The sequence below is a fragment of the Nuphar pumila genome, chromosome 11, assembly GCF_984573655.1.
Source record: "Nuphar pumila chromosome 11, dmNupPumi1.hap1.1, whole genome shotgun sequence".
In the NCBI taxonomy this organism is placed as follows: Eukaryota; Viridiplantae; Streptophyta; class Magnoliopsida; order Nymphaeales; family Nymphaeaceae; genus Nuphar; species Nuphar pumila.
The window spans coordinates 109,599,155-109,625,783 of record NC_143259.1 but is presented as its reverse complement, the minus strand read 5'-3'; the positions used below and the strand labels follow the sequence as shown (position 1 = coordinate 109,625,783).

Below are 26,629 nucleotides of genomic sequence, written 5' to 3'. Positions count from 1 at the left end.
TTGCGTGTGGGTGTACATGCATGGATCTGTTGATCCATATGTACTTTTGAATACGCTTGTCTCACATGGGTGATCATGCTGTGCACAGGTGGATAAGGGTGCCATGCACATGCACAGGCACAACTGTGTTATCATGCTGTGGACATGCTTAAATCATGTATAAATCATGCGGTGCACATCCTTAAATCATGTATGAATCACTACAGTGCACATGCATGATTCTCACTGCTGTGCTCATGCTTAAATCATGTATGAATCTCATTGCAATGCCCATGCTTAATATAAGTATGATTCTCACTGTTGTGCTCATGCTTAAATCATGTATGAATCCATTGCTATACACATACTCAAATCCTTTATGAATCCATTGTTGTACACAGACTTAATTTATGTATAAATCCATTGCTGTACACATACATAGTTATGTCTGAAAATCATTATGGTGCACAAATTTGATTTATGTATGAATTCCATCGTTGTGCACATATATAGTCAAGTCTAAAAATCAACACGATGCACAGACTTAATGAATTCACTGCTGTACACATAACCCGTTTATTAAACGGGTCAGGCAGGTTGGCGGGTTGGCATACCCCTAACACGAACCCGACCCGTTTAATAAATGGGTTAGGCGGGTCGACCCGTTTATTAGACGGGTTCATTTTTTCCAAACCCGAACCCGCCTAAGAGGTGGGTTGGCGGGTCGTGTCAGGTTTTGCCACCCCTATTGGTAAGTTTGGGTGGTCCAGTGGTTTTCCTTTGACGGATAATGAAGGAGTCAAGTTCTGCTAGGACTCTGCCAGTTTTACTAAGAGAGTATTTTCACTTCGAATTTTCTTTTTTGGAGTAAAGATGTCAATTTCAAATGGCAGGCATTTACTTTAACATGATTCTAGAGAGCACGTATGGTTTCCTTGGTTTATTGTTTGTTTCATCATGTTCGAGTACACGTGTTATGGACAAGGATCTGCATGCTGATTTGTCCGTTTTGCCGGTTTTGGTAATGGACGGCAAATTAAAGTTTCACTTTAGCGTTTTTTTACATTGGAAAATCTTGCGATGGTCTGAGCCAGGCAGGGCAGGTCTTCGATGTTCCCCGATCCACTGCCATCCCTACACTGAACCCAAAAATTTGCTTTTAGAGGTTAGATCTTAGATCCATGTAGATCAAGTGTACCACCATAATCCATCCTGATACAAAACCACTATTAAGCAGCTATATATAAAAACTATCCATATCATAATAATATTGGATAAAAATATAATATTTAAAAAAATAAGCAATATTTTGAAAATATCCCCTTTTCTCGGGTTTCAACCCAGTTTTGAAACTTGGGTTGCAACCCGATTTGTTATCGGGACACCCTTCTTCTGCCAACCCCTTTCTCACTCGGCGGCATCCACCGCTCTCCCTCCTTCCTTTTTGGGCGTCTCTCTCTCTCTCTCTCTATTTGTTACATTGGTTTGTTGTGGGTTGCTGAGTTGCGTTTACAGGTCCACAAGCAGGTGCAATACCAAGAACAGTCTGCTACGAGTGCCTCTGCATCTTCAAATCTACAGGTAAACAGGTAAATTTTTTTATGAATATGTAATTAGGATACCATGATAGTGTTGTGCGTTGAAATGCCCATAAACTGTGCTTGAAGTGATGCTTCATAGAGCTTATGTGAATCACACGAAGAATTGGGTTTTATTGTGTGAAGGACCATTGTTCTACTCATAAAGTATTATTTTTTCACTTAAAATTAATTGGTTTATAAGAATCTCTGATGAAAAAGGTGCAAACTAGGTTTACTGTCATACAAATAGCAATTTTCAAATAAGCAGGTTACATAGAGGTTATCAAACAGCAAAACCATGTTTTTAGGGTGTTTCAGAAACCAGGTTTTCTCATCCTGTCGTCCAAACGGGGAGTAAAAGAATAGTTTTTGGTGGTCCTCTCATACAAGGTTAGGGGTTAATACCGTCAGGGGTCCTTTGCATCTGTTCATTCTTGAAATGATGAAGAACATCCAACAACCATAGATTTTTACATTGCTCTAAGCTGTCCATTCAAGATGCTCTAGATGTAATTCATCTGCGACATGAATTACTCTGAAAAAAATGTGGACTCCTCTCAAATCTTGAGCAATCCCAAGGTGGTTGGATGCCGTTCATCTAATGGACGAACGGATGAAGGGCATACGAGAGATGGGGTACCCCCGACTTCATCCGCGCTCGCATCTCCATGGGAATTGTGGTGTCAAAGGAGGTCACGATCTCTCTCTCTCTCTCTCTCTGGATAGTTGATCATATACATTCGTAGCTATGTGTGTATGTCCTCAGCCCCTCATTCTTACTTAGTGTTAATTTTCTCAGCTTTGCTCGAAACCAGTCTTTTCTCTTTTTCAATCTTTGATTTAGTAGTAAAAGGTCAGCTCTCAATTTGGTGTTTAGGGAAAATGCGTATTTGCTTTGCAGAGAGAGAGAGAGAGAGAGAGAGAGAGAGAGAGAGAGAGAGAGAGAGAGAGAGAGCTCAATTGTTTTATTCTTTTGTAATCATAATAAATATCTCTACCATTTGAACTTGATTGCTTTTGTATGCTAGCGAAAATCAAAATGATATTTTTGGGTTCTTTCATATAGAATAAATGTTGTGCCGGTTCAATGATATATCTTTGCATGTTCGTTTGTGGTCTTGTAGAGTGGTGGGATGGCGTTTTCTGCGAACCCCCTCTCTCTAAGCGTCCCCACACCTGCATTCGAGTCATGGCTTCGTGAGAGTGGGTACCTCGAGACTCTTGATTGTCAAAATGCTCACCCTTCGGTGGACCAGAAGGATGGCTTCTCTCTTTCCACGGTGCTCTCCCTCCTCACCATCAATCCTTTCTCCAAGCTTACCACCGATGACCTCGCCAGGCCTGCGGCACCTTGGACTGCTGAGTTCTTCGACTCGGGTGCTGGCCCCTCACAATCGTACTCGCTGCCCTCCAGCTCCTCCCAAGCTAGATTGAGGATTCAAGAGAATGTTAAGAGATATATCCGCAACTATATTATCATTTACCTCATCATCCTTGCCTGCACCATGTAAGAAGCTTCATCCTGCTACCCCCCCCTCTCTCTCTTCCTCCTTTTTTTCTCCTCTGCGCATCTCAGCTAAGTTGGTAGATCTTTTGTTATGTTGGTGATGCACACACACATGGCCATTTGGAATAAGATATAATTGGTCCTTTTTTCTGGAGACATCTTTGTGATTTGAGTTGAGGTTTTTGCAAAATATATTATCTCTGGTGGGAGTTTGGCATCAGATGGGATTTGTAGAATCCCGACACCCTCTCCTGTTTGGAATGGAGATTTCAATTAATGGAAACTGGATAGGGTTGGGCAGCGCTAAATCCATCACTCTCTCTAATTTGGCTACAACCTCTGTGAGGAGGTTGTTGTACAATCCAACGTTCGACGCCCAACTTGACACCCTCTGGCACCTTTCCAGCTGCCTCTCTTACCCACCCAAAGCTTGATTTGTTGTCACAGAGAGGTTGAAGGTAGAGTGGTTTAGATGGCTTGAATATTATTAGGTTGCAACTTCTAATTAGTTTGGGCAGCAAGATATCCATCCTATTGTAAATATGGTTGCTTGATAAGACAAACAAATGCCTAACTATTCAGCTGTCCTGCTAACTGACTTCCTGCCATGGACACCCTTGTTTGTGTGTGTGTGTGCGCGCTTGTGTGCATGTACATATGACCCATACAGTGCCTCTAAGAACACACACACACACACACACACACACACTATGCTACCATACAATGGTGCACACTCTTATTTGTATAGCGTGGTTTATTTACTATGTTAAAAGGTTTTATCAATGGGTCACAATTTATAAAGATAAGGGTGGTTTGAAAAAATCAATGGGTCACAATTTTGAGCTGTTGAAAAATCAATGGGTCACAATTTATAAAGATAAGGGTGGTTTGGAAATGGCATAAACCATCATGTTTGGTTCATCTTAACAAAAAAATAGTAAATAGAACATGCTATACATGATGCAAGGGTTAGAATCTGCTTTTGGAGCTCAGATAATGTAAATTAAGGGTGTACCATCGTAAGTTATGGTTATACAGTACCACAATAGACACAGTCATACATATAGCACCATTCTATCTAGTTAGAAATCATAGGTGCAAGCTTTGTCTAGTCAATTTGACCCTGTAGATGCATTTGACATGGTTTTTTTGTTAGGGATTGCATCTTGGATTGTGTTATTTCGATATAAAAACATGTTTTGCTGAGTCATTAAATTTTAGTGCATTGTGAACCATTGATTTTTTGAACACTTGGAAAACCTGCTTACATTTCACAATTGATGATCCAATCCATGTTTCAACTAAACAAACCATGTAGATCACATTTATAAGGGCGTTTTGGTCATTTCATTTGATTCAATGCGGCTAATGTAAAATATAACAAGTTTAATGTTAGATAAACCCTAAATATCTATGTAACATAGACATAAACATGACTGTATATTTTTTTCTGTATGCGTGCACACACTGACGCACGTATGTATGTGCATGCACGCACATGATTATATGCACTAAAAAAATTTACCCTAAAGTAATTAAACATGCATATAATCTTCAGTGTAAACACTTGAACAACAATTCTAAGTCATTATATTAAAAAATTTCCCCCCTCTCTCCCCTTTTTGTTTTGGTCATGCCTAGGTGCAACTCTTGGTTACTAGGACAAAAAGTTTAACCTGATAACTAGAATATTTCTTGAAGTAATCATGCACTCAGGTAGTGTATGTATGTGTATTACTTACTGATCATTTAGTTTTGATTGACGACAGGTATCAAGTTCCTATTGCTCTTTTTGGTGTTTTATCAACTTTTGCTCTGTGGGACTTATTCAGACTATGTAGCAATAGATGGGGACTTCATAGATTTCAGACTATTCAGCATGTTACTATGCTTGTGGCTCAGTCGGGTAAGCTGCAAAGTCCGTTGAATCAAGCACACACACACACACACACATACAGGGAGTACTTTTGTCTCAAGTGCAGTCTCCTTTTGTATTCTGATCCTAACTGACTAAATGGGTAGCTGATTACGTATCACACACTGTCCGGAGAATGATGGAAAGTTAGAGAGGTGTGAGGGGAAGAAAGAAAAGGGAGCTCCTTCGCGGTGGAGTAACCTCCAAAGCCAAAGGCCAACACTTGATTCTTAGGGTGAAATGCTTTATATATATATATATATATATATATATATATATATATATATATATATATATATATATATATATATATATATATATATATATATATATATATATATATATATATATATATATATAGTGTGTGTGTGTGTGTGTGTGTTGGAATGAAACCAAGAGCTCTCCACACACCTCAAACAAAAAGCCAATACAAACTCCAAAAAGACGGCAAAGCACAATAGCCACTTAGGGCCTTAACAAACACACAACATAAAAATTTATATTTATTCACTTAAAATGCACAAAAAATGCAGTGAGTTACAAGGGGCTCAAGTCCCATATTTATATACAAAAGTAGGAGTGAGAAGCTCCATGGAAATAGCTATTGGGGGCTCCCTGACAGCTAGAAATCTAGCTGTTGGGAGCTCCCAACAGCAATATGACTGTTGTATTGTCAAGTTACAAAAATGCCCTTGACAATACAACAATGTACATTAAATAAAAAAATAATAAGCACAAAAAAGTCCCCCTAAGGGGCAGCATCAATTACAATGGTCAAAAGACTAAAATACCCCTGGACTGTGCAGTTACACACACACACACATATATATAACAACTATTTTCTAACACCTGGGGATGTCAGTGGACCGGGGCGGGGGCAGGGGACAAGGTCTCCACCGCCGCCCTGTCTCAAACTTTCACTCTCCATCCTCGATTTGATCCCCGCACGAGTTTTGATTTTAACCTCCATCCCCGCCTCATGTCCTCCATCCCTCAGTCCAAACAGGGCGAGGCGAGACGGCGCGGGGCCCCATTTTCCCTTGGTCCACTGTCATCCCTAAAGAGTATTTTATTATTTTACTAATGGGGATCAGGGATGGGGCAAGGCGGGAGAAAGCGTAAGTCCATCCCCGTTTCATGTCATCCATGCTCAGTCCAAACGGGGCGAGGTAGGGCGGGACCCCGTTTTCCCCCGGTTCAGTGCCATCCTTACTAACACCCCCTCTCAAACTTATAGAACGACAATCAAGAGTTTGCCAAGAAGAAAGTGAAATTTAGGAGATGGTAGCGCCTTAATGAAGAAGTCCGCTAGTTGATAATTAGATAACACATGTTAAAATGATGGTCTTCTTGAGAAACTCTTCACAGACATAATGACAATCCATTTCGATATGCTTTGTTCACTCATGCAATGCATGATTGCTTGTGATATGGACGACGCTATTGTTATCACAACATAACTTTGAGGGCGCAAATATAAAAACTCTCAAATCTTCAAGTAATTATCACAACCACACAAATTTTTAAAATACTGTAAATATACCTGACTGATATAAGTATATCAGACAGGGGTATTTTGGTCTTTTTAAGTATATGTATTTAGTATAGTTCATTAGGGACTGACATGTAATTTTGTTCTTTTATTTTTTGTCTTTTTGTAATCAATGCACATGCTCTTTTATGACTCTTGGGGGCAGTCCAACGACTAGTTGGACTGCCTCCCTCACCTCAAGTGAGGCTCTATAAATAGAGCGTCACTATACTCTTGTATGTAATGCTTTTAGAAGCATATTGTGTGAGGTTTATAAAAATTCTTTTTTTTTTATATAGGCTTTTGTGCCTTTTTGTTATGTGAAAGTTCATATTCCTTATCTCTTTTATGAGATTGTGTTTGGTCCATTATTGACCACGGTTTTGTTGTGCACTTGTGTAACACTTTGTTGGCATTATATTCGTGTACCATTGATTCATTACACTTCTCTTGTTTCTTGCACCTCCAAGATATTAAGGAATCACCTACAAAAACACAAAAACTAGTAGTTGAGCGATGATCATTTATATCTCATCCCCAATCAGAGTTAATATATGCAATAACATCTAATGGGGATGAGGTTGACAAAAATAAACCATGATTACTGATATTTTTAACATATCTAACTATTATCATTAAAACACTCATATGTACTGAAGTGGGAGAATGTTGGAATTGACCAAGAGTATTAATAGCATGTGCAATATTAGATGAGTAATGCAAAGGTAAGATAAGACGCCAATCATTTGGCGATATGGAGTGAGATTTTTCAGAGGTTCTTTATCATTTATCCTTATTTTTGCATTGATGATCTCTGGCGTGTCCACCCTCTTTTCATCCATAAGGCCTTACCTTTCAACTATCTTGGCTGCATACTTAGTCTATGACAAAAAACACCCTCTGGGTGAGTAAGCAACTTTTATTCCAAGAAAATATCGAAGAAAACCAAGATCTGTTATATCAAAGTTCTTTTTGAGAACATTCTTGATACGACTGACTTCTTGTTTATCACCTCTTGTGATAATCATATCGTCCACGTAGAGGAGTAACATAACTATACCTGCATCAAAGGACTTGACAAATAAGACAATATTAGAATAACAATATATAAATCCTAGTTGAATCATCACAAAACTAAAGCGATCATACCAAGCCTTAAGAGCTTGTTTAAAACCATACAAAGTTTTTTCGTAATCGAAAAACTTTTTCATGTGCCAAATCTAATCAGGGTGGAGGTTCTATATAGACTTCTTCGTTAAAAGTTCCATTTAAAAAGACATTTTTAACATCCATATGAAAGATTTGCCATTTTTTAATAGATGTTATGGTGATGAAAGTTCGAATTGTGGTCATCCTAGCTACTGGGTCAAAGATTTTCCCATAATCTATTTCATATTCTTGACTATACCCTTTAGCAACTATCCTGACTTTGTACCTTTCTAGTGTTCTATCACTTTTGGTTTTAACTTTATAGACCCATCTACATTCTATGGTTTTCTTTCCTATAAGTAATGATTGAATCTCCCAAGTTTTGTTTTTTTCTAAGTCTTCTAATTCATTATTTATGGGCTCAATTCATTCACGGTGATTTTTGTCCTCATTATAGGAAGAGGGCTCGATATAGGAATGTATGACCATAAGACAAGCTCTATAGTGGGGTTCAAACAACTCATAGGATACAAATCTCCTAGGTGCTTGGGATATCCTAGTAGATCTTCTAAGACTAGAGTGCTTTATGTCTTGACTTTGGGTATACCTTTCTGATGCACATGGTGGTTGGCTTTGTGTACGAAGAGAATATGTTTGGAGTTCATTATGAGGTTCAATAATAGGCATATCACCTTCATAATCATCACGAGTGTTACCATCAATGCTCTCATGCATATCATGAATATCACTACTTTTGAATAATTGGGAGAAATTTTAAATAGTTTTTCAATGGGAGAAGTGTTTTCAAGAATAGTAGAAAGCATTTTATTGAATAAGTAACCCGCCGTAAGGGCGGCTTCGACCCAAAACCTTTTTTGAACATTTTTGGATATTAGAAGTTTTAGTGGTTTCAATAATGTGCCAATGCTTTGTTTCGGCCAACCCATTTTGTTGTGGGGTGTAAGGGCAAGATTTTTGATGAGTAATCCCTTATTGATCAAGAAAACTTTTAAAATCTTTTGATAAAAATTCTCTCCCGAAATAAGATCTAAATATTTTAATAGATGTTTTGAATTGATTTTTACCATAACTATGAAAAATTTGAAAACATTCAAATACTTCAAATTTGAGTTTAAGAAAGTAGATCCATGTGTGCTTACTATAGTCATCTACAAAAATTACATAATAAGAAACTCCTCCTTTGGACACAACCGGTGCCGGTCCCCATATGTTCCAATGTATTAACTCAAAAGGTTCTTTAGATACAAATTGACTATTTCCAAAAGGTAGAGATTTAATTTTTTCAAGTATGCAATCTTCACAAGTCAAATCTTTTTTATTACAATTTTCAAGAAAAGAAAAAAAATACATTTTTTGACATACTTAGATGTCTATGCCAATGTTCAATACTTTTTTTTTTCAACAAAACTATAAAAAATTTGATTTGATAGTTCTAAGTTGTCCATGTAGTAGAGGTCTCATCTTCCATGTCCTAGCTCAATCGACTTCTTGGATTGAGGATCCTGTACCAAGCAATCATTAGATGAAAATGTAACCTCATACCTATAATCGGTAATTTGAGAAACAGATAAGTGATTTAAGTTAAGTTTGGGCACTACTATAATGTTTGGGACATAAAATTTTTGATTATTTTTAGAAAATTGTTCAAAAGTACCCAAGCTTTTAATTTTTAAAGATGTTTCAACGGTAGTTGAAACATAAGAATCATTTGAGTTAATTAAACATTTGGATAGTATGAACTCATTTGGAGTCATTTAGAAAGAAGCATTAGAATCAAGAATCCAAGAGTTCTTACCAGGTCCATGCATGTTGATATGGCTGTACCGGAGAGATAGGAAGATTGACCTTTGATTGAATTTTCATGAGTTGGGCAAAAGAGACATTATTGAAACCTTCATCTACGCCACTCTTTTCGCCTAATGATCCCATATAGGTCACCTTTTCATTTCTCTTTTTTGAGCAAAATGGCTTGATGTAGCCTGGTTCTTTGCAAAAGTGGTATATTATCTTACCACTTCTCTTGTACTCATAATCACTAGAGTTTCTTTTATAGTCATTTGAGCTCTTTCCATAGTCATTTTGGCCTCTTTCAAAGTGAGGAGGCCTATATGCTTTTGTATGATTCTCGAGTCTTGACATAGCAATCATCAATTCCTCATCTTTGATAGAGGCGATTTTCTTCAATCTATTCTCTTTTATAGTTAGTTTTTCTAAAGTTTTTACTATTGAAAAAATACTTCCTCTATGAAGAAGAGTCGATTTAGTTCCTTCAAATTTGGGCCTAAGCCCATTCATAAAATGATAAAAGTTCTCTAAGTTGATTTGCTTTTCTCGGAGTTCAATGTTAAGTGGGCAATGCCACTTAAGTTCCAAGAAAGCCAATTCAATCCAAAGGAGTGATAGAGCTTTGTAATATTCTCTTATGCTCATATCTCCTTGGGTCATGATTCTTTATTTCTTTTGGAGGTTACATATATGACTTACATCTCTTAAAAAATACATATCTTGGAGATATTTTCAAGCATCACTAGCAAATTCAAACTTTGCTAAGGTAGAACATTTCTTTATTTCAACACTATTAATGAGTCATCCCATGTCTTCCACCTCTTTTCATAATTGGCAACTTTATTCATCTCATCTCTTTGAAGTGCAATTTCTTTACCGTTTTCCTTTTTGGTGAGCACAAGCTTTGGTTCTTTCTCGAATATATCCACTATGTCTCATAGGCCCTTTTCACAAATTTTGTGCTTCACTATTGATGCTCACATCACATATTGAGCCTCACGGGTATGTTGGTGATTCATCCTCCATATGTACAAAAAGAGAAAGAGAGAGAAAGATAGAAATATGAGAGGAAGAAGAAGTGAATGAAGGCAAAATTCTTTTGGGCTCCATGCGTCCACGATCATACGATTCAGGACCTCACGTCCATACGAGCACGCTGTTACCATGATCGACACACCTCAAACAAGGGGCCAATACAAACTCCACAAAGAGGGCAAGGCATAATAGTCAGTTAGGGGCTTAACAAACACACAACATAAAAAATTATATTTATTCACTTAAAATGCACAGAAAATGCATTCAGTTACAAGGGGCTCAAGGTGAGAAGCTCCAAGGGTAGAAATCTTGCCGTTGGGAGCTCCCAACAGCTATATGATTGTTGTATTGTCAAGTGACAAAAATGCCCTTTACAATACAACAATGTTACATTAAATAAAAAACAAAAAACACAAAAAGTCCCCCTAAGGGGTGACATCTATTACAATGGTCAAAAGACCAAAATACCCCTGGACTGTGGGGTTACACACACGTTATACATACATATATATATATATATATGTGTGTGTGTGTGTGTGTGTGTGTGTGTGTGTGTGTGTGTGTGTGTGTGTGTGTGTGTCAATCTCATAACACACCTCACTTGGACCCATGACCCACAATTTGGACCCAAACCCAACCTTCTCTAAACCTGCTCTATACAATTGGGCTTGAAGGCCCCAAAACTTGTGCGTTGGTCTGTATTATCTTCCCCTCCTTCACAATCACCTTGTCCTCAAGGTGACTGGTAAACCTGTGTGCATATTCCCACTTCGCCCATGGTGGCTTCCATTACTTACAGCCATGGCATTCTTGCTAATGAGGTGAATTTTGTTGGGGAGTGGTGGGCAGACTGTTGCTCATGGTGATGTGTGCGTGCCATTTGGCCAAACAAAGCTGCATCTTTGCATCTTGGCTGCTGGATTGGAGGCCTGCGAACAGGGTATCCCATGCAGTTGGTGATCAGTGTGGAGCTCGTCACCATTGCCCGCGGCATCTCCTGCTCACGTGCAGATAGTTGGGCACCTGCTGTGCATTATCAGGTGCATGATGAGCAGTGCAATTTGAACTGCTGTACAGGGCTGCAGGTGACAGTGGGGACTGCATGCACGATTGCATAAGCAGTAGCAATACATGCGGGCCTAGTTTTCTGACATCATTGGCGCACTCGAGAGTTGATGCAATGCTCTGACAGAAATGTAACTGCTTCCTTGTTACTACTATAGTTGCTTTTTGGCAAGCAATGGTGTGAGAGGGATACAAGCTGCAGTTGAAATATCGTGTGTTGGATGGTTGCACAGAAGCTTGGGAGGTGCCGGTAGTTGTGGCGCTCATAGGGAGGCTTCTATATTCCAACTGTTGATGGTGAGAAGATGATTTGGTGTCTGCTTTCACTGCCCTGAGGGTTGTGCAGGCCATAGCATATGCAGTTTGCTATTTCCTCAAAGCTCCCAGAGGCGACCCACAACTCCTGTGGTGCACTCATCCAATGGTACACTCCCCTGAATTTTGTAAATTGCAGAGCTTGAGGCGATATAGCTAGCGTGACTACCTCAGGGTGACTGCATGGGATGTATACTGGCGGGCACAGGAACTGGAACATCGAGAGGGATTCTCTGTGTGACAGGAATGTGCAATGGTCAATGTAGCAGAAGTGCAGACCATCGATAGCTTTGAAGGTTTGCACCACTGACTGACGGGTTCACCAACAGCTGGTGTTCATCACACGGCACTTGGCAGTTTGTTGTTGTAGGCATGTACCTTAAGAAGTGAGGTAATGTGCATAGAACATTGCCACTGGTTTGTTGCGAGCAGCAACCCACTTTGATATACTTAGCGGTTCCGACAACACTCTGAACAAGGGCAGTGTGCAGGATTGAGGATGTCCAGCAGCAATAGCAATGCTCTGCAGTGCACTGATATCACTGTTTAACAGTGTTGCAACTTGCATTTTGTGTGTGAGCACCTATTGGCTGTGCGCTGCAACTCTGTATGGTGCACTGCTGCATTTTCCCCTTAGTTATGCTTGTTCTCTGATAGGTAAGGTGCAGATCTCTGATGGTCTTGTGTGCATCACGCTCCATGGTATCCTTGAAATATGCTGTAGCAGTCTTGTGGGAGCTCCTGTCATGAGAGTGGTTGTTGTAGCTCCGGTTGTTTTCGCTGGCAGGTGCTGCAAAAATAGCAACCCTGTCAATCCTAGCTTCAAGCTTTCTTTCCTCTCTGGTCTACTGCATGTTAGGTATGCTGCGCTATGTTGGCAATTAGCTTTTAACCTTCCCAGATTGTATTCTATAGCTCCCTCAGTCTGCTGGAGCCAATTCCCTTGAAGCCCTTGAGTTTCATTTCTTGTTATAACTGTCACTTCTATTGACTGGTCCTTGGCTCCTGCTGTCTCTATTGCCATTGTAGATCCTTGTTGAAGCCTATGACGTGCACTCCATTTCATGGCCACAGGGTTCCCACACTTTTGTTTAATCCCTTCCTGCTCTACAATGCTAATAAGTGATCATCTTTTAGCTTCATCAGCGTGTTGACAGTATTGGAGTTTCCTTGTCACTGAAGGGATCATTCCTGCCATGCAAACAAGCTTGCCGCTAGTATCTGCTGTTTGGTCTACATTCTTTTCCAAGGAAGCGAAACCGTTCCAATGGAATTGAGACGGGTACTTGGAGTAGAGTCAAAACTAGTTTGTTGACCTGAACAAAATTGCCATGTTCGCCTCTGCTGATGGCTACTGTCCACTGCTGACTTATTCATGCTCCATTTACTGCAATGGGCCAGCATTGCGTTTCGATAAAGCTCCCTCATTGCCATCTTCTGCAACTGTTTTGCTTGAAGGATTTGAACTGAATGTTGGGCCAATTTCAAGTCTCCTCTGCTGCAGTCACCTTCTTTGCAGCTGAATGTCAAAAAGTTGGTAGGTGGGTTGTGCAGAACTCTGGCTACTGTGCACCTGAACCCACTTTCTCGTTGAGCCCATCATCACTCCCAATTTCCATGTCAGCAAGCACAAATCCACTGTTGTAAGCAATGCAGGGGTGCTCAGTTGACCCCACACATCAGCCATCTTGCGAGCAGCTAATTCCCCTTGTCTAGCAACACTGCTGGCGAATACATTATGACAAACATGTTTCATGCGCTCCTTGGGCCTGAAACTACATACTGCCTGAGCCACTGCCGACCAGCTATCTCTCTTTCTGCACCCCAGCAACTCAAGTAAAGTCCTGCCCCGCTGTTTTCATCACATATTCCCTGTATTCTCTGAACACAATTCATTAGTTTAGTGGGCCGGCTGCCCTGAGCCTCTGCAATTGTTAAGGAGACATCCTGATTGGTCTTCTCTTCTGTGATTGAGCCAGGCCACCTGCCACCTAGGTCAAACACCCTGTTTGAATTCCATGAGCATTGGGAGCTGCCTACTGCAACGCTGTCCTTCATTTCTGGCTTGTCCCAGACTTGGCCTACCTCCACTTGGCCATTATGGTTCTAGGTACTCCCTTCCCTGCTACTGCAGCATTCCTAGTGGGAAGAATTTTTATCTCCTTCATACCATCCAGAAAATTGAAATTTCTGGCTCGTCCCAGACTTGGCCTACCTCCACTTGGCCATTATGATCCTAGGTACACCGTTCCCTGCTACTGCAGCATTCCTAGTGGGAAGAATTTCTACCTCCTTCATACTATCCAGAAAATTGAAATAGGGTACCTTTGAAGGAATGCGATGACCATTGATCGGCTGCTTCCGAGCACCTGTCTCTGATCACTCTTTTTCCATTCTTCTGCAACCAATCCACTCGCTCAGGCTCCTCTTTTTGCGATGTTCTTTGATGCAGGGTGTGTGCGGTACCTTGTCCATGAGTGCAACAATCTCGCAGCATGCCTCTAGACTGTTTGGAATTTGGAATGTTACCTGCAGCAACAATTTCTTGTTGCATCCTTTCCTCGAGCAGGTGGCAAGCGGTCACCTTTTTTGCTGTAATTTTTAACTCCAGCTGAAAATTCATGGAGGATCTGTGATACCCATGGAATGGATGCCTCCAACTCTAGCGCCCTGATTTCGACCAGTTTTCATGTTATGGACCCTTTCCTGCTCTAGGTCTGACCTAGAGTTTTCGTCCTAGTGTTGGATCCCCCAGTTTAGGATCCGCGTCAGCCTATCCCACACAAGTTGGGACTTTGTAGGATTTGTTAGAAGTCCATCCCAGTTTAGAGTCCTTCCCACCTAGGTTGGGACTCTGGTGTGATGTCCCTCTTGTAATCCCATCCAGGGTGGGATTGTATTTGTACATTTACTTTTTTGCCTCTTGTAAAGTTTATATATAAATGTACTAGCTTAGCTATTTTCTTAATGAAGTTTATTAAGAGATTTCTTAAGTTTCGTTCTTAGTTCTTGTTCTCTAAGAGAACATATCTCCCTCGCTTGTCTTCCACGCCCATCATCAACTCGGAGGAAACTCCTTTTCTCCCTCCCTTGTCGTCGACCCCCCCATCCACCTTACGCTTCCCTGTGTAGCCGACCAGAAGAGAGGACTATCTCTCTCCCCAAACACTGCACACCCCCTCCTTTTCTTTACCTGTGTTTAAGATGCGCCTTCTTGTTGCCCTCTCGAGGCTCTTTTGTAGAATTCGTTTCTCCCTAGGGCCAAGTTCTATTTGTTACGGATCCTTTTTTGCTCTGGGTTTGACCAACCAGATTTGCCCTAACTAGGACCCGCCCAGCTGGGGACTGCGCAGGGGGAGCTTCCCTTTCTCGCAAGACTTCTAGAGAAACCTACCCAACTTGGAGTCCTACCCAGGACGTGACTCTGGTGGGACGCCCCCCTAGAGTCCTCTCTAAGGTGGGAACTGTGTATTTTTACCTTTTTGCCCTCTTGTAAATCTATAAATAAATTTATCTAGCTTAAGATAATTTTCATTGAAGTTTATTAAGAGATTTCTCTAAGCTTCACTCTTGGTTCTTGTTCTCTGAGAGAATGTATTTCTCTCTCGCCTTTCTTTTACGCCCATCATCGACTCGGAGGGAACACTTTTTCTCCCTCCCTTGCCGTCAACCTACCATCCACCTCACGCTTCCTTGTGTAGCCGACCAGTAGAGACGACTATCTCTTTTTCCCAATGTTGCACACCCCTCCTGCTTGTGGTGCATGCCTCTTTCTGGAGCCGTGCCTCACGTAGATGTATCTAGCTTAAGTTATTTTTCAATAAAATATTTTGGCCCATTAGGTATTCTTCATTCACCCTATTTCAAAATTCCTGTTCCTTAGAGGGAAAGCCCTTTCTCCCTCTACTCTTCCATATTTTTCCTTAGCAGCAGCCCACCCAGAGAGATTAATATTATCTCTCTGCTCTGATGCTGACCCTATCTGATGCAGAGCCTAGCCAGATCAAAAACATACTTCTCTCTTTTTCGACTTTTTCCTGCGCCGGAGCCTTTCTGAGGCCGGATTTGTAGAATCCGTCTCTCCTATAGGGTCGGGTTTCTAACATTTGCAAGCGTTCCATGCCACCAAAAGCCCTTGCCCTGCTCACAAGGGCATAAGAAAGGTGGTGGAAACCCAAAATCGTGCGAGCCTTGGCTATGGGGACGCTAGGTGTTGCATGATTGCATTTGCTATCTTGAGGTTGCAGATAGCTGCTAGACACCATAATGGAGGGAAGGTATGGTGTGACCTCCCTCAACAAAAGAGCAGACCATCTTTGATCCGGGTGGCAAGAACATTCTTCATGCTGCAGTTCATAAAGGAGAGCTGCCCGACAGACATCCTGTCCTGTCCGATCTCGGAGATACGTCACCTCAGCCGTCTAGGATTCTGGAGAAGAGGAGGCAGAGAAATGATGGTCGCTTGGTCACAGATGTGTTGGTCCAGTGTGTTAAAATACATGTATTCAATATATATATATATTCAAATCATACCCGATAAGGGTATTCCTGTAATTCTATCCAATAGGGACATTGTAGTCTTTTTTTCCTTTTTGTTTTTCTTTTCTTATTTTCCTTTTCTTTCTTTTATTTTTCTATTTTCTTTTTCTTAAAAATGCATTTAATGCATTCACATTAGGGGTCCCAACTAAGAGTCGTTGGGCCCCCAACGGTCACGATTGTGACCGTTGGGAGCCCAACGACATCTTGTTGGGCCTCCCAATGTGGTCTCTCTCTTACTTTTCTCCCTCTCTCTCATTCCTTCTTGCCTATAAATAAGTGGGGTATCCCCTTTTGTAAAGTATTGGCTTCTTCAAGCCCTTTCTTGCATTTATAAGAATTTATGTTTGCAAGCTATTGTTGGCTTTTGTGTATGTCCTTTTTTGGACGTGTTCTTTTGCTTTTTGTATGTGAATGTCCATTGCAGGACATTGCTTTTATTTCCGCATATTTCATTACATGGTATCAGAGCGAAGTGTATGCTCTTGATTCTTGATATCGCTAGTTGACTAGTTATATTTTTCATTTTGTATTTCTCTTTCTTGGTTTGTCTTCTTGAGTTTAAAAATGGAAGGAGAACAAAAGATTGATCTCTCCTTCAAACTTAATGGTTCCAACTACATGATGTGGGCCGCCACCATGGAGAACAACCTCAAGGGTAAAAAGCTTTGGGGATATGTCATGGGCACTATTCCGGAACCACAACTTCAACTCACCAAGATGGATGGTGATCAAGAAAAAGCTCTTGAAGGAAATTCCCGCATTAAGGCCATTGAAGATCATCAATCTAAGGTAGAAGATTGGGAAAGCAAGCATGCAAAAATTCTTTCCTGGTTCATGAACAACATGGAGCTTAAAATTTGCGCCAACATTGCTAAATTTCGGATGGCAAATGAAGCATGGTTCTTTATGAAAGGTATGTATACTCAAAAAGACCTTGCTCGTCAATTCTTTCTCCAAGAAAAAATCCGGACCATTAAGCAAGTGGAAATGGGTGTAAGAGATTACTTTAGCACTCTTGGACCCTTATGGGATGAGCTATCTCTACTAAAACCGGAGTGGGTTTTTAGTGAAGATGTGGAACTAAGAAGAGAACAAATGGAAAAAGAACACTTTTTCCAATTTCTACATGGGCTTAGGCCCGAATATGAACAAGTTAGATCTTCCCTACTTCATAGATCTAAGCCTCTTCCTTTGGAAGATGCCATAGTCGAAATATGCCATAGCCGAAATATGCCAAGAAGAAACTCGTCTTGGCATGATTATGGGAGGAGATGAAGTTTTGGCCGTGTCTAAACCCGACAATCATGTGAAAGCCTATAAGCCTCCACACTTTGGGAGGCAAAATAACTATAATGGCAACTATATAAAAGCCATTTTCCATTGCCAAGAACCGGGTCATATAAGACCTAATTGCCCTAAACTAAATGAAGCACAAAAAAGTAAGGTTGCCTCCGTTGAAGAAATTACTCAAAAGAAGGAGACTATCAAAGGGAAGGAGTCCTCTCTTGCTCAACTATCAGAAGCACTTCAAATTCTACTCAAATCGCCATCAACTTTGGGTGCCGCCATAGCTTCTTCTTCCCCTCTAGGTATGTCTTCTTGGATTCTTGATTTTGGAGTTTTCTTTCATACGACCCCTCTTAAAAATGGGCTTTCCGATTTGTGTAATAACTCTAAAAACTCTTATGTTTCAACCGTCGATGGTACATCTTTACAAGTAAAAAGTTTTGGAATTTCAAATTTTTTCAAAGATTTCTTTGTGCCAAACGTTAGAGTGGTACCTCAACTTAATTTAAATCTCCTTTCTGTTTTTCAAATATGTGATCATGGATGTGAAATCTCCTTCTCAACTAAGGATTGCCCTATACAGGATCTTCGGTCCGGGAAGCAGATTGGGCAAGGCCATATTTGGAGAGATCTCTATTACATGAGCAACTTGAAACTTCTCACTAACGCTTTTTGTAATCATGTCCAAGATAAAAATATTGAAACTTGACACCAAAGACTTGGACATCCAAGTTTCTCAAAAATGTACTCCTTTTCTTTTGGAAAGAAATTTTGTAATGAGAAACATTTTGTTTGCAATAATTGTATTTTTGGGAAAATGAAATCCACTCCTTTTTCAAATAGAACTTTTGTGTCCAAAAGACCTTTTGAGTTAGTTCACTTGGACGTATGGGGTCCTTCTCCGGTTATATCGAAAGGAGGATACTCCTATTATGTTACTTTCATTGATGACTACATTAGATATGTGTGGATCTATTTTCTCAATTTAAAATCTGAAGTCTTTGCCTTTTTCAAGAAATTTCATATCATAGTCAAAAATCAATTTTCAAGTAATATCTCTACTCTTAAATCCGATTCGGGTGGAGAGTATCTATCAAATGAATTTCAAAATTATTTGGAAACAAATGGAATTTGTCATCAAAGATCATATCCTAGGACTCTTCAACAAAACGTTCTAGCCGAAAGAAAGCATAGACACATTTTGGAAACCACTAGGACACTTCTTATTTTCAAAGAAATTCCAAAGAATTTTTGGGCCGAAGCCGCTTTAACTTCAACTTACTTGATAAATAGAATGATATCTTCATCCTTACAAAATACATCTCTTTATGAAAAATTATTTGAAAGAACACCCGATTTCAATAGATTAATAATTTTTGAGTGTAAATGTTTTGTCCTTACACATGAAAGAGATAAATTATCTCCTAAAGATATTGAATGCGTTTTCTTAGGAAATGAAGAAAATCAAAAGGGTTTTAGATGCTTCGACCTTAAAAATAACAAACTATATGTGTCTAAAGATGTAACTTTTTTAGAAAATGAAAATGGTTTCGAGAAAACTAAAGATATTGACGAAAGCGAATATGCTTTCTTATTTGATCTTCTCTCTCAAGAAGATGTGACTCCTCAAGAAGAAGAAATCTCTAATGATTTGTTAAATGATCTACAGGACATTCCTCTTAACAATATTGAAAAATGAAAGTGATAGACCCATCCCGTGGTCAACAAGTTCCCATGAGTGCCTTAGAAAAATACTCTCAAGGATCCAACATAGAAAAAACTTCTTTAAGGAGATCCAGTCGAATCTCTAATCCTCCTAATAGGTTTGTTTCCTATGAGTCTCTAACAACAAAGTATAGAGCGTGTCTAATTGCGTTACACTCTTTTCATAAACCTTCACATTATAATGAAGCCAAAAACATTCTCCAGTGGGTTGAAGCCATGAACTTAGAACTTAGTGCCCTTGAAAAGGCAAAATCTTAGGAAATAACCTCTTTACCCGCTGGAAAGAGATCTATTGGATGTAGATGGGTCTTCAAAATTAAAATTAAAAGTGATGGGTCATTAGAACGCTATAAGCTCGTTTGGTAGCAAAAGGATATGCTCAAGAATACAGTATAGACTATGAAGAAACCTTCGCTCCCGTAGCTAAGATGACTAGTGTTAGGACTCTTATTGCGGTTGCGTCAGTTAAATAATGGCCTATTTATCAATTAGATGTTAAGGATGCATTCCTAAATGGTGAATTAAATGAAGAGTTTTACATGGATCCTCCACCAGGAGTATGTATTGGTGAAAATAAAATTCTCAAACTTAAAAAGGTATTATATGGGTTAAAGCAAGCTCCAAAGGCTTGGCATGATAGATTTAGCAATGTAATGACAAGTTTGAATTTTCGCTCTTGCTATACTGACACTGCCTTGTTTGTGAAAAGTGCAGGGTCTTCAGTAGTTATTCTACTACTTTATGTTGATGATATGATCATCACTGGAAGTGATGAGCAAGGAATCAATGATATTAAGAAAGTTTTAAAAGAAATTTTGACATGTCTGACCTTGGTTTCTTAAGATATTTTTTAGGAATTGAAGTAGCGTACTCTCCCCGAGGGTACATTCTCTCTCAGATGAAACTTGCTGCTGACATTTGTTCCAAGTCTGGCATCTCCGATGATAAGAAGACAGAAACCCCTGAAGTTATCAATGCAAAATTGAGGTTGGAAGATGGAACACTCCTCGAGGATCCTACTCCCTACCACCAACTTATTGGGTCTCTGACCTACTTATCCATCACTCGGCCAGACATAACTCATGCAGTTCACTCAGTCAGTCAGTTTCAATATGCACCTACAACTGTGCACATGAGTGCATTCTTAAGGATAGTCAGATACATCAAAAACACCATAACTAAGGGAGTTTTTTTTCCCTCTTCATCATCACTTGATTTAATTGCTTATACTGGTGCTGATTGGGGAGAAACTCTCAATGATAGAGTCTCGACTACCGATTTTTGTGTTTTCTTAGGTGACTATGATTTCTTGGAGATGCAAGAAGCAACACAAAGTATCATTGTCCTCAACAGAAGCAGAGTATTGTGCAATGACCACTACAACCATGGAGTTTGTGTGGCTTAGAAGTCTTCTTAGTGATATGGGCATAGTCATCTCTACTCCTTCGAAGATGTGTTGTGACAACAAAAGCGCAATCTATATCGCAAGCAATCACACCTTCCATGAGCGTACTAAACACATCGAGATGGACTGCCATTACGTTCGTGATGAATACCTAAGAGGAACCATAGCACTGCCTTACGTTACATCCGAGTATCAGTTGGCGGACTTCTTCACTAAAACCCTTGCTGCTCCTCGTTTTATGTTCCTTCTCAACAAGCTTTCGGTTATATCTCCGTAAAGCTTGAGGGAGGGTGTTAAAATACATGTATTCAATATATATATATATATATATATATATATATATATATATATATATTCAAATCATACCCGATAAGGGTATTCCTGTAATTCTGTCTAATAGGGACATTGTAGTCTTTTTTTTCTTTTTGTTTTTCTTTTCTTATTTTCCTTTTCTTTCTTTTATTTTTCTATTTTCTTTTTCCTAAAAATGCATTTAATGCATTCACATTGAGGGTCCCAACTAAGAGTCTCCCAATGTGGTCTCTCTCTTACTTTTCTCCCTCTCTCTCATTCCTTCTTGCCTATAAATAAGTGGGGTATCCCCCTTTGTAAAGTATTGGCTTCTTCAAGCCCTTTCTTGCATTTATAAGAATTTATGTTTGCAAGCCATTGTTGGCTTTTGTGTGACCTTTTTTGGACTTGTTCTTTTGCTTTTTATATGTGAATGTTCATTGTAGGACATTGTTTTTATTTCCGCATATTTCATTACACAATGGACTGAAATATGAAGACCATTTCCTGCTTTAGTACCGTTTTGAGGATAAGGCTTGTTTGAGCGGGATGGATTGTTACAAAATATTTTCTGCTCAGGTCCGATCTATAGGATCTGCCCCACTGTTGGATCTGCCCGGTCCAGGATCTGCCCCAGACGAGCCGCCCAGCATATCCCACACAAGTTGGGACTCTGCAGGATTTATCAGAAGTCCATTCCAGCCTAGAGTCCTACTCAGGCTGGGACTGTGGTGGGACGCTTTCTGGAATCCCATCAGAGGTGGGATTGTATTTGTACATTTACTTTCTTGCCCCTCGTAAAGTCTATATATAGATGTACTAGCCTAACTATTTTCTTAATGAAGTTTATTCAGAGATTTCTCTAAGCTTCGTTCTTGGTTTTTGTTATTATTCTCTGAAAGAATATAATTCTCCTTCGCCTCTCTTTCACGCCCATCATTGACTTGGAGAGAATGCCTTTTCTTCCTTTCTTGCCATCGACTCTCCATCCACTTTACGCTTTCTTGTGTAGCCATCCAGGAGAGGCACCCCTCTCTCTCCTCCCTTTTATTTACCTATTTGTGTTTAAGACACACCTTCTTGTTGCCCTCTCGAGGCCCTTTTGTATAATCCATTACTCCCTACGGCCGGTTTGTAACAGTCCATTCAAATTCTTCTAGAGCTGAGTTTACAACCTTCAATTGCTTTTCCATTGAAGGGCTTCCTTGGTCGCCCATGCAATCCTTCACTCAGCAATAGAAGAACGTAATCTCCACAAGTGCATCTTCTACTGCATTGATGCTAGGATCAGATTGAGTAGCTTCCATCTCATGGATCATTGCATTCATCCGCATGCTGAACTCATTCAGAGGATTGATGGATATCACAGGCCCAGCAGTCTGCATGCTGCTTATTCCTTTTCCCTATATGTAGGGCTTCAAATCCGATTGTTTTAGAGTGGCGTTAAACCGGCTATAATACCAAATGATACTAACTGACTAAATGGGTAGCCAATTCCGTATCACACGTTATGCAGAGAGTGATTGAAGGTGAGAGAGGTGTGAGGGGAAGAAAGAAAGAAAGGGGAGTTCCTTCAAGGTGGCTTAACCTCCAAAGCCAAACACCAACACTTCATTCCTATGGTGAATTGCTTATTACATCTATATATATAATGTGTCGATTCCATAGCACACCTCACTTGGACCCGTGACCCACAATTTGGACCCAAACCCAACCTTCTCTAAACCTGCTCCGCATCAATTCTTTCCTATAATTTGAAAATTTTGACCTTTTAATCTCTTTCTTCTTTTCTTCCTTTATGGATCCTTTGATGCAATGCTTCTAGGTTAGTAATCCTTGGAAATAGGACTATTTACTTGGAGCTTATTTAGAATTAACATTAGGTCTGTCTACTGCATTTGCGCTGGATAACAACCATCACTATTGAGATACGAATCTCTTCTGCATGTGGGATGATGGTCTGTGTGTTTATAATGTCGTGTGCTTCATTCGTGCACAGGGCTGACTGATTATTTTCCATTTACTTTTCTGGCTCGTAATTGGTGATATATTTGAAAGTTTTTGTGCTATGTAGATGGGAATTACTCAATTCCTTAATGTGTTTGTCACTGCATGAACCCCTTTGCATATAGTTGTACTACCTGCTAGGACTATCACTTTTGAATGAAGGAGTTCTTACCATGTGTTGGGTTTCTTTGTTAAGCTGAAAAGAAATATGAAAAGCGACATCTATCAATTTATGCTCTATCATTCAGCCTTGACAATTTTGAGACGTAAGGGGAAGCTAGTTTTTCACATTGAAAAATCAGACTTGCTTGGATTTGTACCAGATGAGATATTTGATTCTCACTTTGATATAGTAGTCATCTGAGAGTCTCATGAAAATTCACTGTAGTTGTTTACAAGAAGCACTTTGTGAGAATGCTGTCAAGTGGCAGTGGAAGTTCCAAAGGCCCTGTGGACTTATGGGGATAAAAGAAAGTCTTTTAAGTGACCCATTCTTTTGAGTCATTTAGTTAAACTAACCTGGGAGTTCCTGCTTTAAGTGAAAAATCCAAACTGAGTTGGCCCTCCATCATGGGGTTTCCAAACCATGGATCTACTAACTGTGCTGGGTGGGCTGTCATTGCTTCAACTTTTTAAGAATTTTTGAGCACATAGCAGTGCTATAAACTTTGAAGTAGGCGAGACACCTTTCAATTTTATGGTTCCAGATCCAATTTTTTGTAATCTTCATCCTTATTTGGTATGCTCATGATTTCACTGCTGGAAGTGGCAGCAACAACAGACCCTCTGGTTTTCTACGAAGAACTACAAACAATGTTGACTAGAGACTCCATTCTACTTCCATTATCCTATATTACTTTATGTTCCTGTAATAACAACATATTTATTGGTTTAAAAGAGCAAATACCGTGGCAAAGCAAACCTTGCTGTTTTGTTGGGAGTATCCGACAATATTTTGTTTTAATCTACAGTGATGTCTTAAAATCTTAGAATGTATTTACTTATAACAAGACAGTTTAACAAAGTCATTAGGTTTCAAACCAAACTTTTCATATACATTTTTCTAAGGATGGAAAAGACCTGGTTGAGAAATTTTGGTTAAGTTTATTAAGGGCCATTTGCTTTTCTTTCAATTTCTTTGGTATCTTTTTTAAATGGAAGCAGAAACCATGTCTGATTAACCTACTGCCTTTACAGCAACAGCAATAATATTGATGTATTGCAAAGTTATGGTTGCAGTCCTTTGGGCTACCGGCATTGGTTTTGCAGGTGATATATATTCCTCTCTTCATTCCATTTTTCTTTTTCTTAAACTTACAGCTGTTTTCCTTCAGTCATGATTCTGCACAGCTCGCTAAGGAAGTTGACACCCTCAAGGCAACCAATGCAGGTAGAACAGCGCTTAAAAGTTCGACAGAGCAACCAGAGATACTGACTTTTGTCTCTTAGATTGCTCAACAATGCAAAATGACCTATTTGGGACAATACCACTTCATATCTGGGAAAATGTTTCTAATTTTCCAGGCAGCACAACAGAGCCAAAGCCGTCCCTGCTGACTGTGAGAGAACATGTTTGAGCTTTCCAGCATAATTTGCATAACCTTTCTCCCATCGGAACAAGGTGTATAAAGTTGAGTAAATATAAAATAGCGTATGCCATTGTATCGCTTGCATTTCCCTTTTTCTCGAGATTAGCTTCCTTTCAAATGAAAACTTGATGTCAGTTAGTAACCTTAATTTCAATAAGAACACCTTATTGGGGAAAATTTTGTTTGGTTAAGCTAATTGCAGTATATAATCAGCCATGCACAAAGGAAACTCAACACTCCTTTCCAAGAATTTGGTTCTTCTTGGGCAAAATGCGGTGTAAATGGATGAGACAGAAACAAGATGGATGGGAAGGTTTCACATGATATATTGATACCAAAGGAGCCTCAGTGGTGGTGCCTTGAGCTTTTAGCTTTGTGCATTCTGGAGTCATGAAGAGATAAGAAACAGCATCCTGGGCTCTAAGTAGTTGCAGAAAGAGAACTCATGTGACCTTGTAGCTGGTAGGTTAGGGGTCTATTAAGAGGCACTATCAGATCTAGATTGAGAACAGCTGCGTCTTGATGACATGGAGCAATCAATTAAAAGCCTTTTTCACCTTCCCCCACATTGTACAATCAGTGTGGTATGGTGGTGTTATGGACATCTTTGCGTCAATGCATAACAAAGTAGTTACATCTTTCTGTCCAGGACCTGATCCCATATCTGCTATCGCAAGTACTGAACTATACAGGCCTGAAATACTGCTCAACTCATTAAGGTTGATAATCCATGGGCCTTGAAAATCGCTATTCAAGTAGGCTGGCCGGACCAATTTTGTCAAAATCTAAATGAATCTAATCAAATCGTTCCTTCACCGATTTATTGGAAATTGGTCTGAATCTATTTTTTATAGTTTGTGATAATTATAATACTTATTATATGCAAGTATTAAATGCATATTTTAGAATTTGATTGATCCTCAGATCAGCATCTACTTTATTTCTTTTTTTTCCTTTTATTAGATAATTTTTCTTTAAGTTTTTGGGATGGAATCTGCATCCTCCCTAAAGCGATATTGGTACTTTTGAAACGGAATAATCATTCTGACAAAGTTTCCAAAATAACTCTTGCATAAAAGTAAAAATATTTTGAGAAAAAGTTGCACTGTGTTTTTGTTGAAGGAAATTTAAACCATTTCATGTCATTTTTATAAGATGTTTAATAATGTGCAATTCTATAGCCAAACGAGCCTATGTTAGGCTTTGAGTTTTTCTTTTTTCTTTTGAATGGTCCAAGGAGAAAACCCTCCAATCAACAACAGAACATTGGCTGGTCCTCTGGTTGGTAAAACACTTGAGGTCTCCTGTGTCCTCTAATCAACAACAGAACATCGGCTGGTCCTCTGGTTGGTAAAACTCTTGATGTCTCATGTAATGAGGAGACTAATTGTTGTTCCAAAGACTTCACTAGTTTGATTTTTTTCGAAAAGTTCAGTAATTGGTATATATGGAATAGAAAGATTCCACCCGCCCAAGTACAGAATTGTTAAGAATAATGAAGAAACTAGTAGATTTAGGTAAGAAGCAACATAAAATAAACCAAATTTTATACCTGAATATTCAGTTTGATAACCTGCTACTAATTCCTCCTCGGCTTCCCGTAAATCAAAGGGCAATCTCTCACCTCTGCCCTTTGGAAAGTACACCAAGCTTCCACCTTATGGCAGGGGATGCTACCTGTGGTTTCTAACTTGTGATATCCTGTCAACTTGGTGACATTAACAAGTTACTCCTATCAGATAGTGGAGCCCTTGTTGGCAGGTTTTGAGTATTTTTTTTAAAAGCCAAGCTTGTGGGGTTAGGCAGACCCCTACAAGTTATACAATGATACCATTGGGATTCGAACTTGCAACGTCCCAACACAAGGTGACGTGGACTAACTGCTCCTACCAGACAAGCGG

General features: G+C 39.6%; 1 protein-coding gene across 2 annotated transcripts; it reads left to right on the top strand.

Moving 5' to 3' along the window:
• The first annotated feature begins 1,428 nt into the window (after positions 1 to 1,428).
• On the top strand, positions 1,429 to 24,800 carry PRA1.H (prenylated RAB acceptor 1.H). Of its 2 annotated transcripts, none has more exons than XM_089981266.1 (5): positions 1,429 to 1,568; positions 2,684 to 3,066; positions 4,836 to 4,972; positions 24,337 to 24,408; positions 24,474 to 24,800. In XM_089981266.1, the coding sequence occupies exons 2-5, from the start codon at positions 2,693 to 2,695 to the stop codon at positions 24,572 to 24,574; spliced, it is 684 nt and encodes a 227-aa protein (XP_089837392.1). In that variant the 5' UTR covers positions 1,429 to 1,568; positions 2,684 to 2,692; the 3' UTR covers positions 24,575 to 24,800. The 2 variants fall into 2 exon arrangements, with proteins under 2 accessions (XP_089837392.1, XP_089837393.1); XM_089981267.1 differs by having other exon boundaries at positions 1,445 to 1,560.
• Positions 24,801 to 26,629: the final 1,829 nt, after the last annotated feature.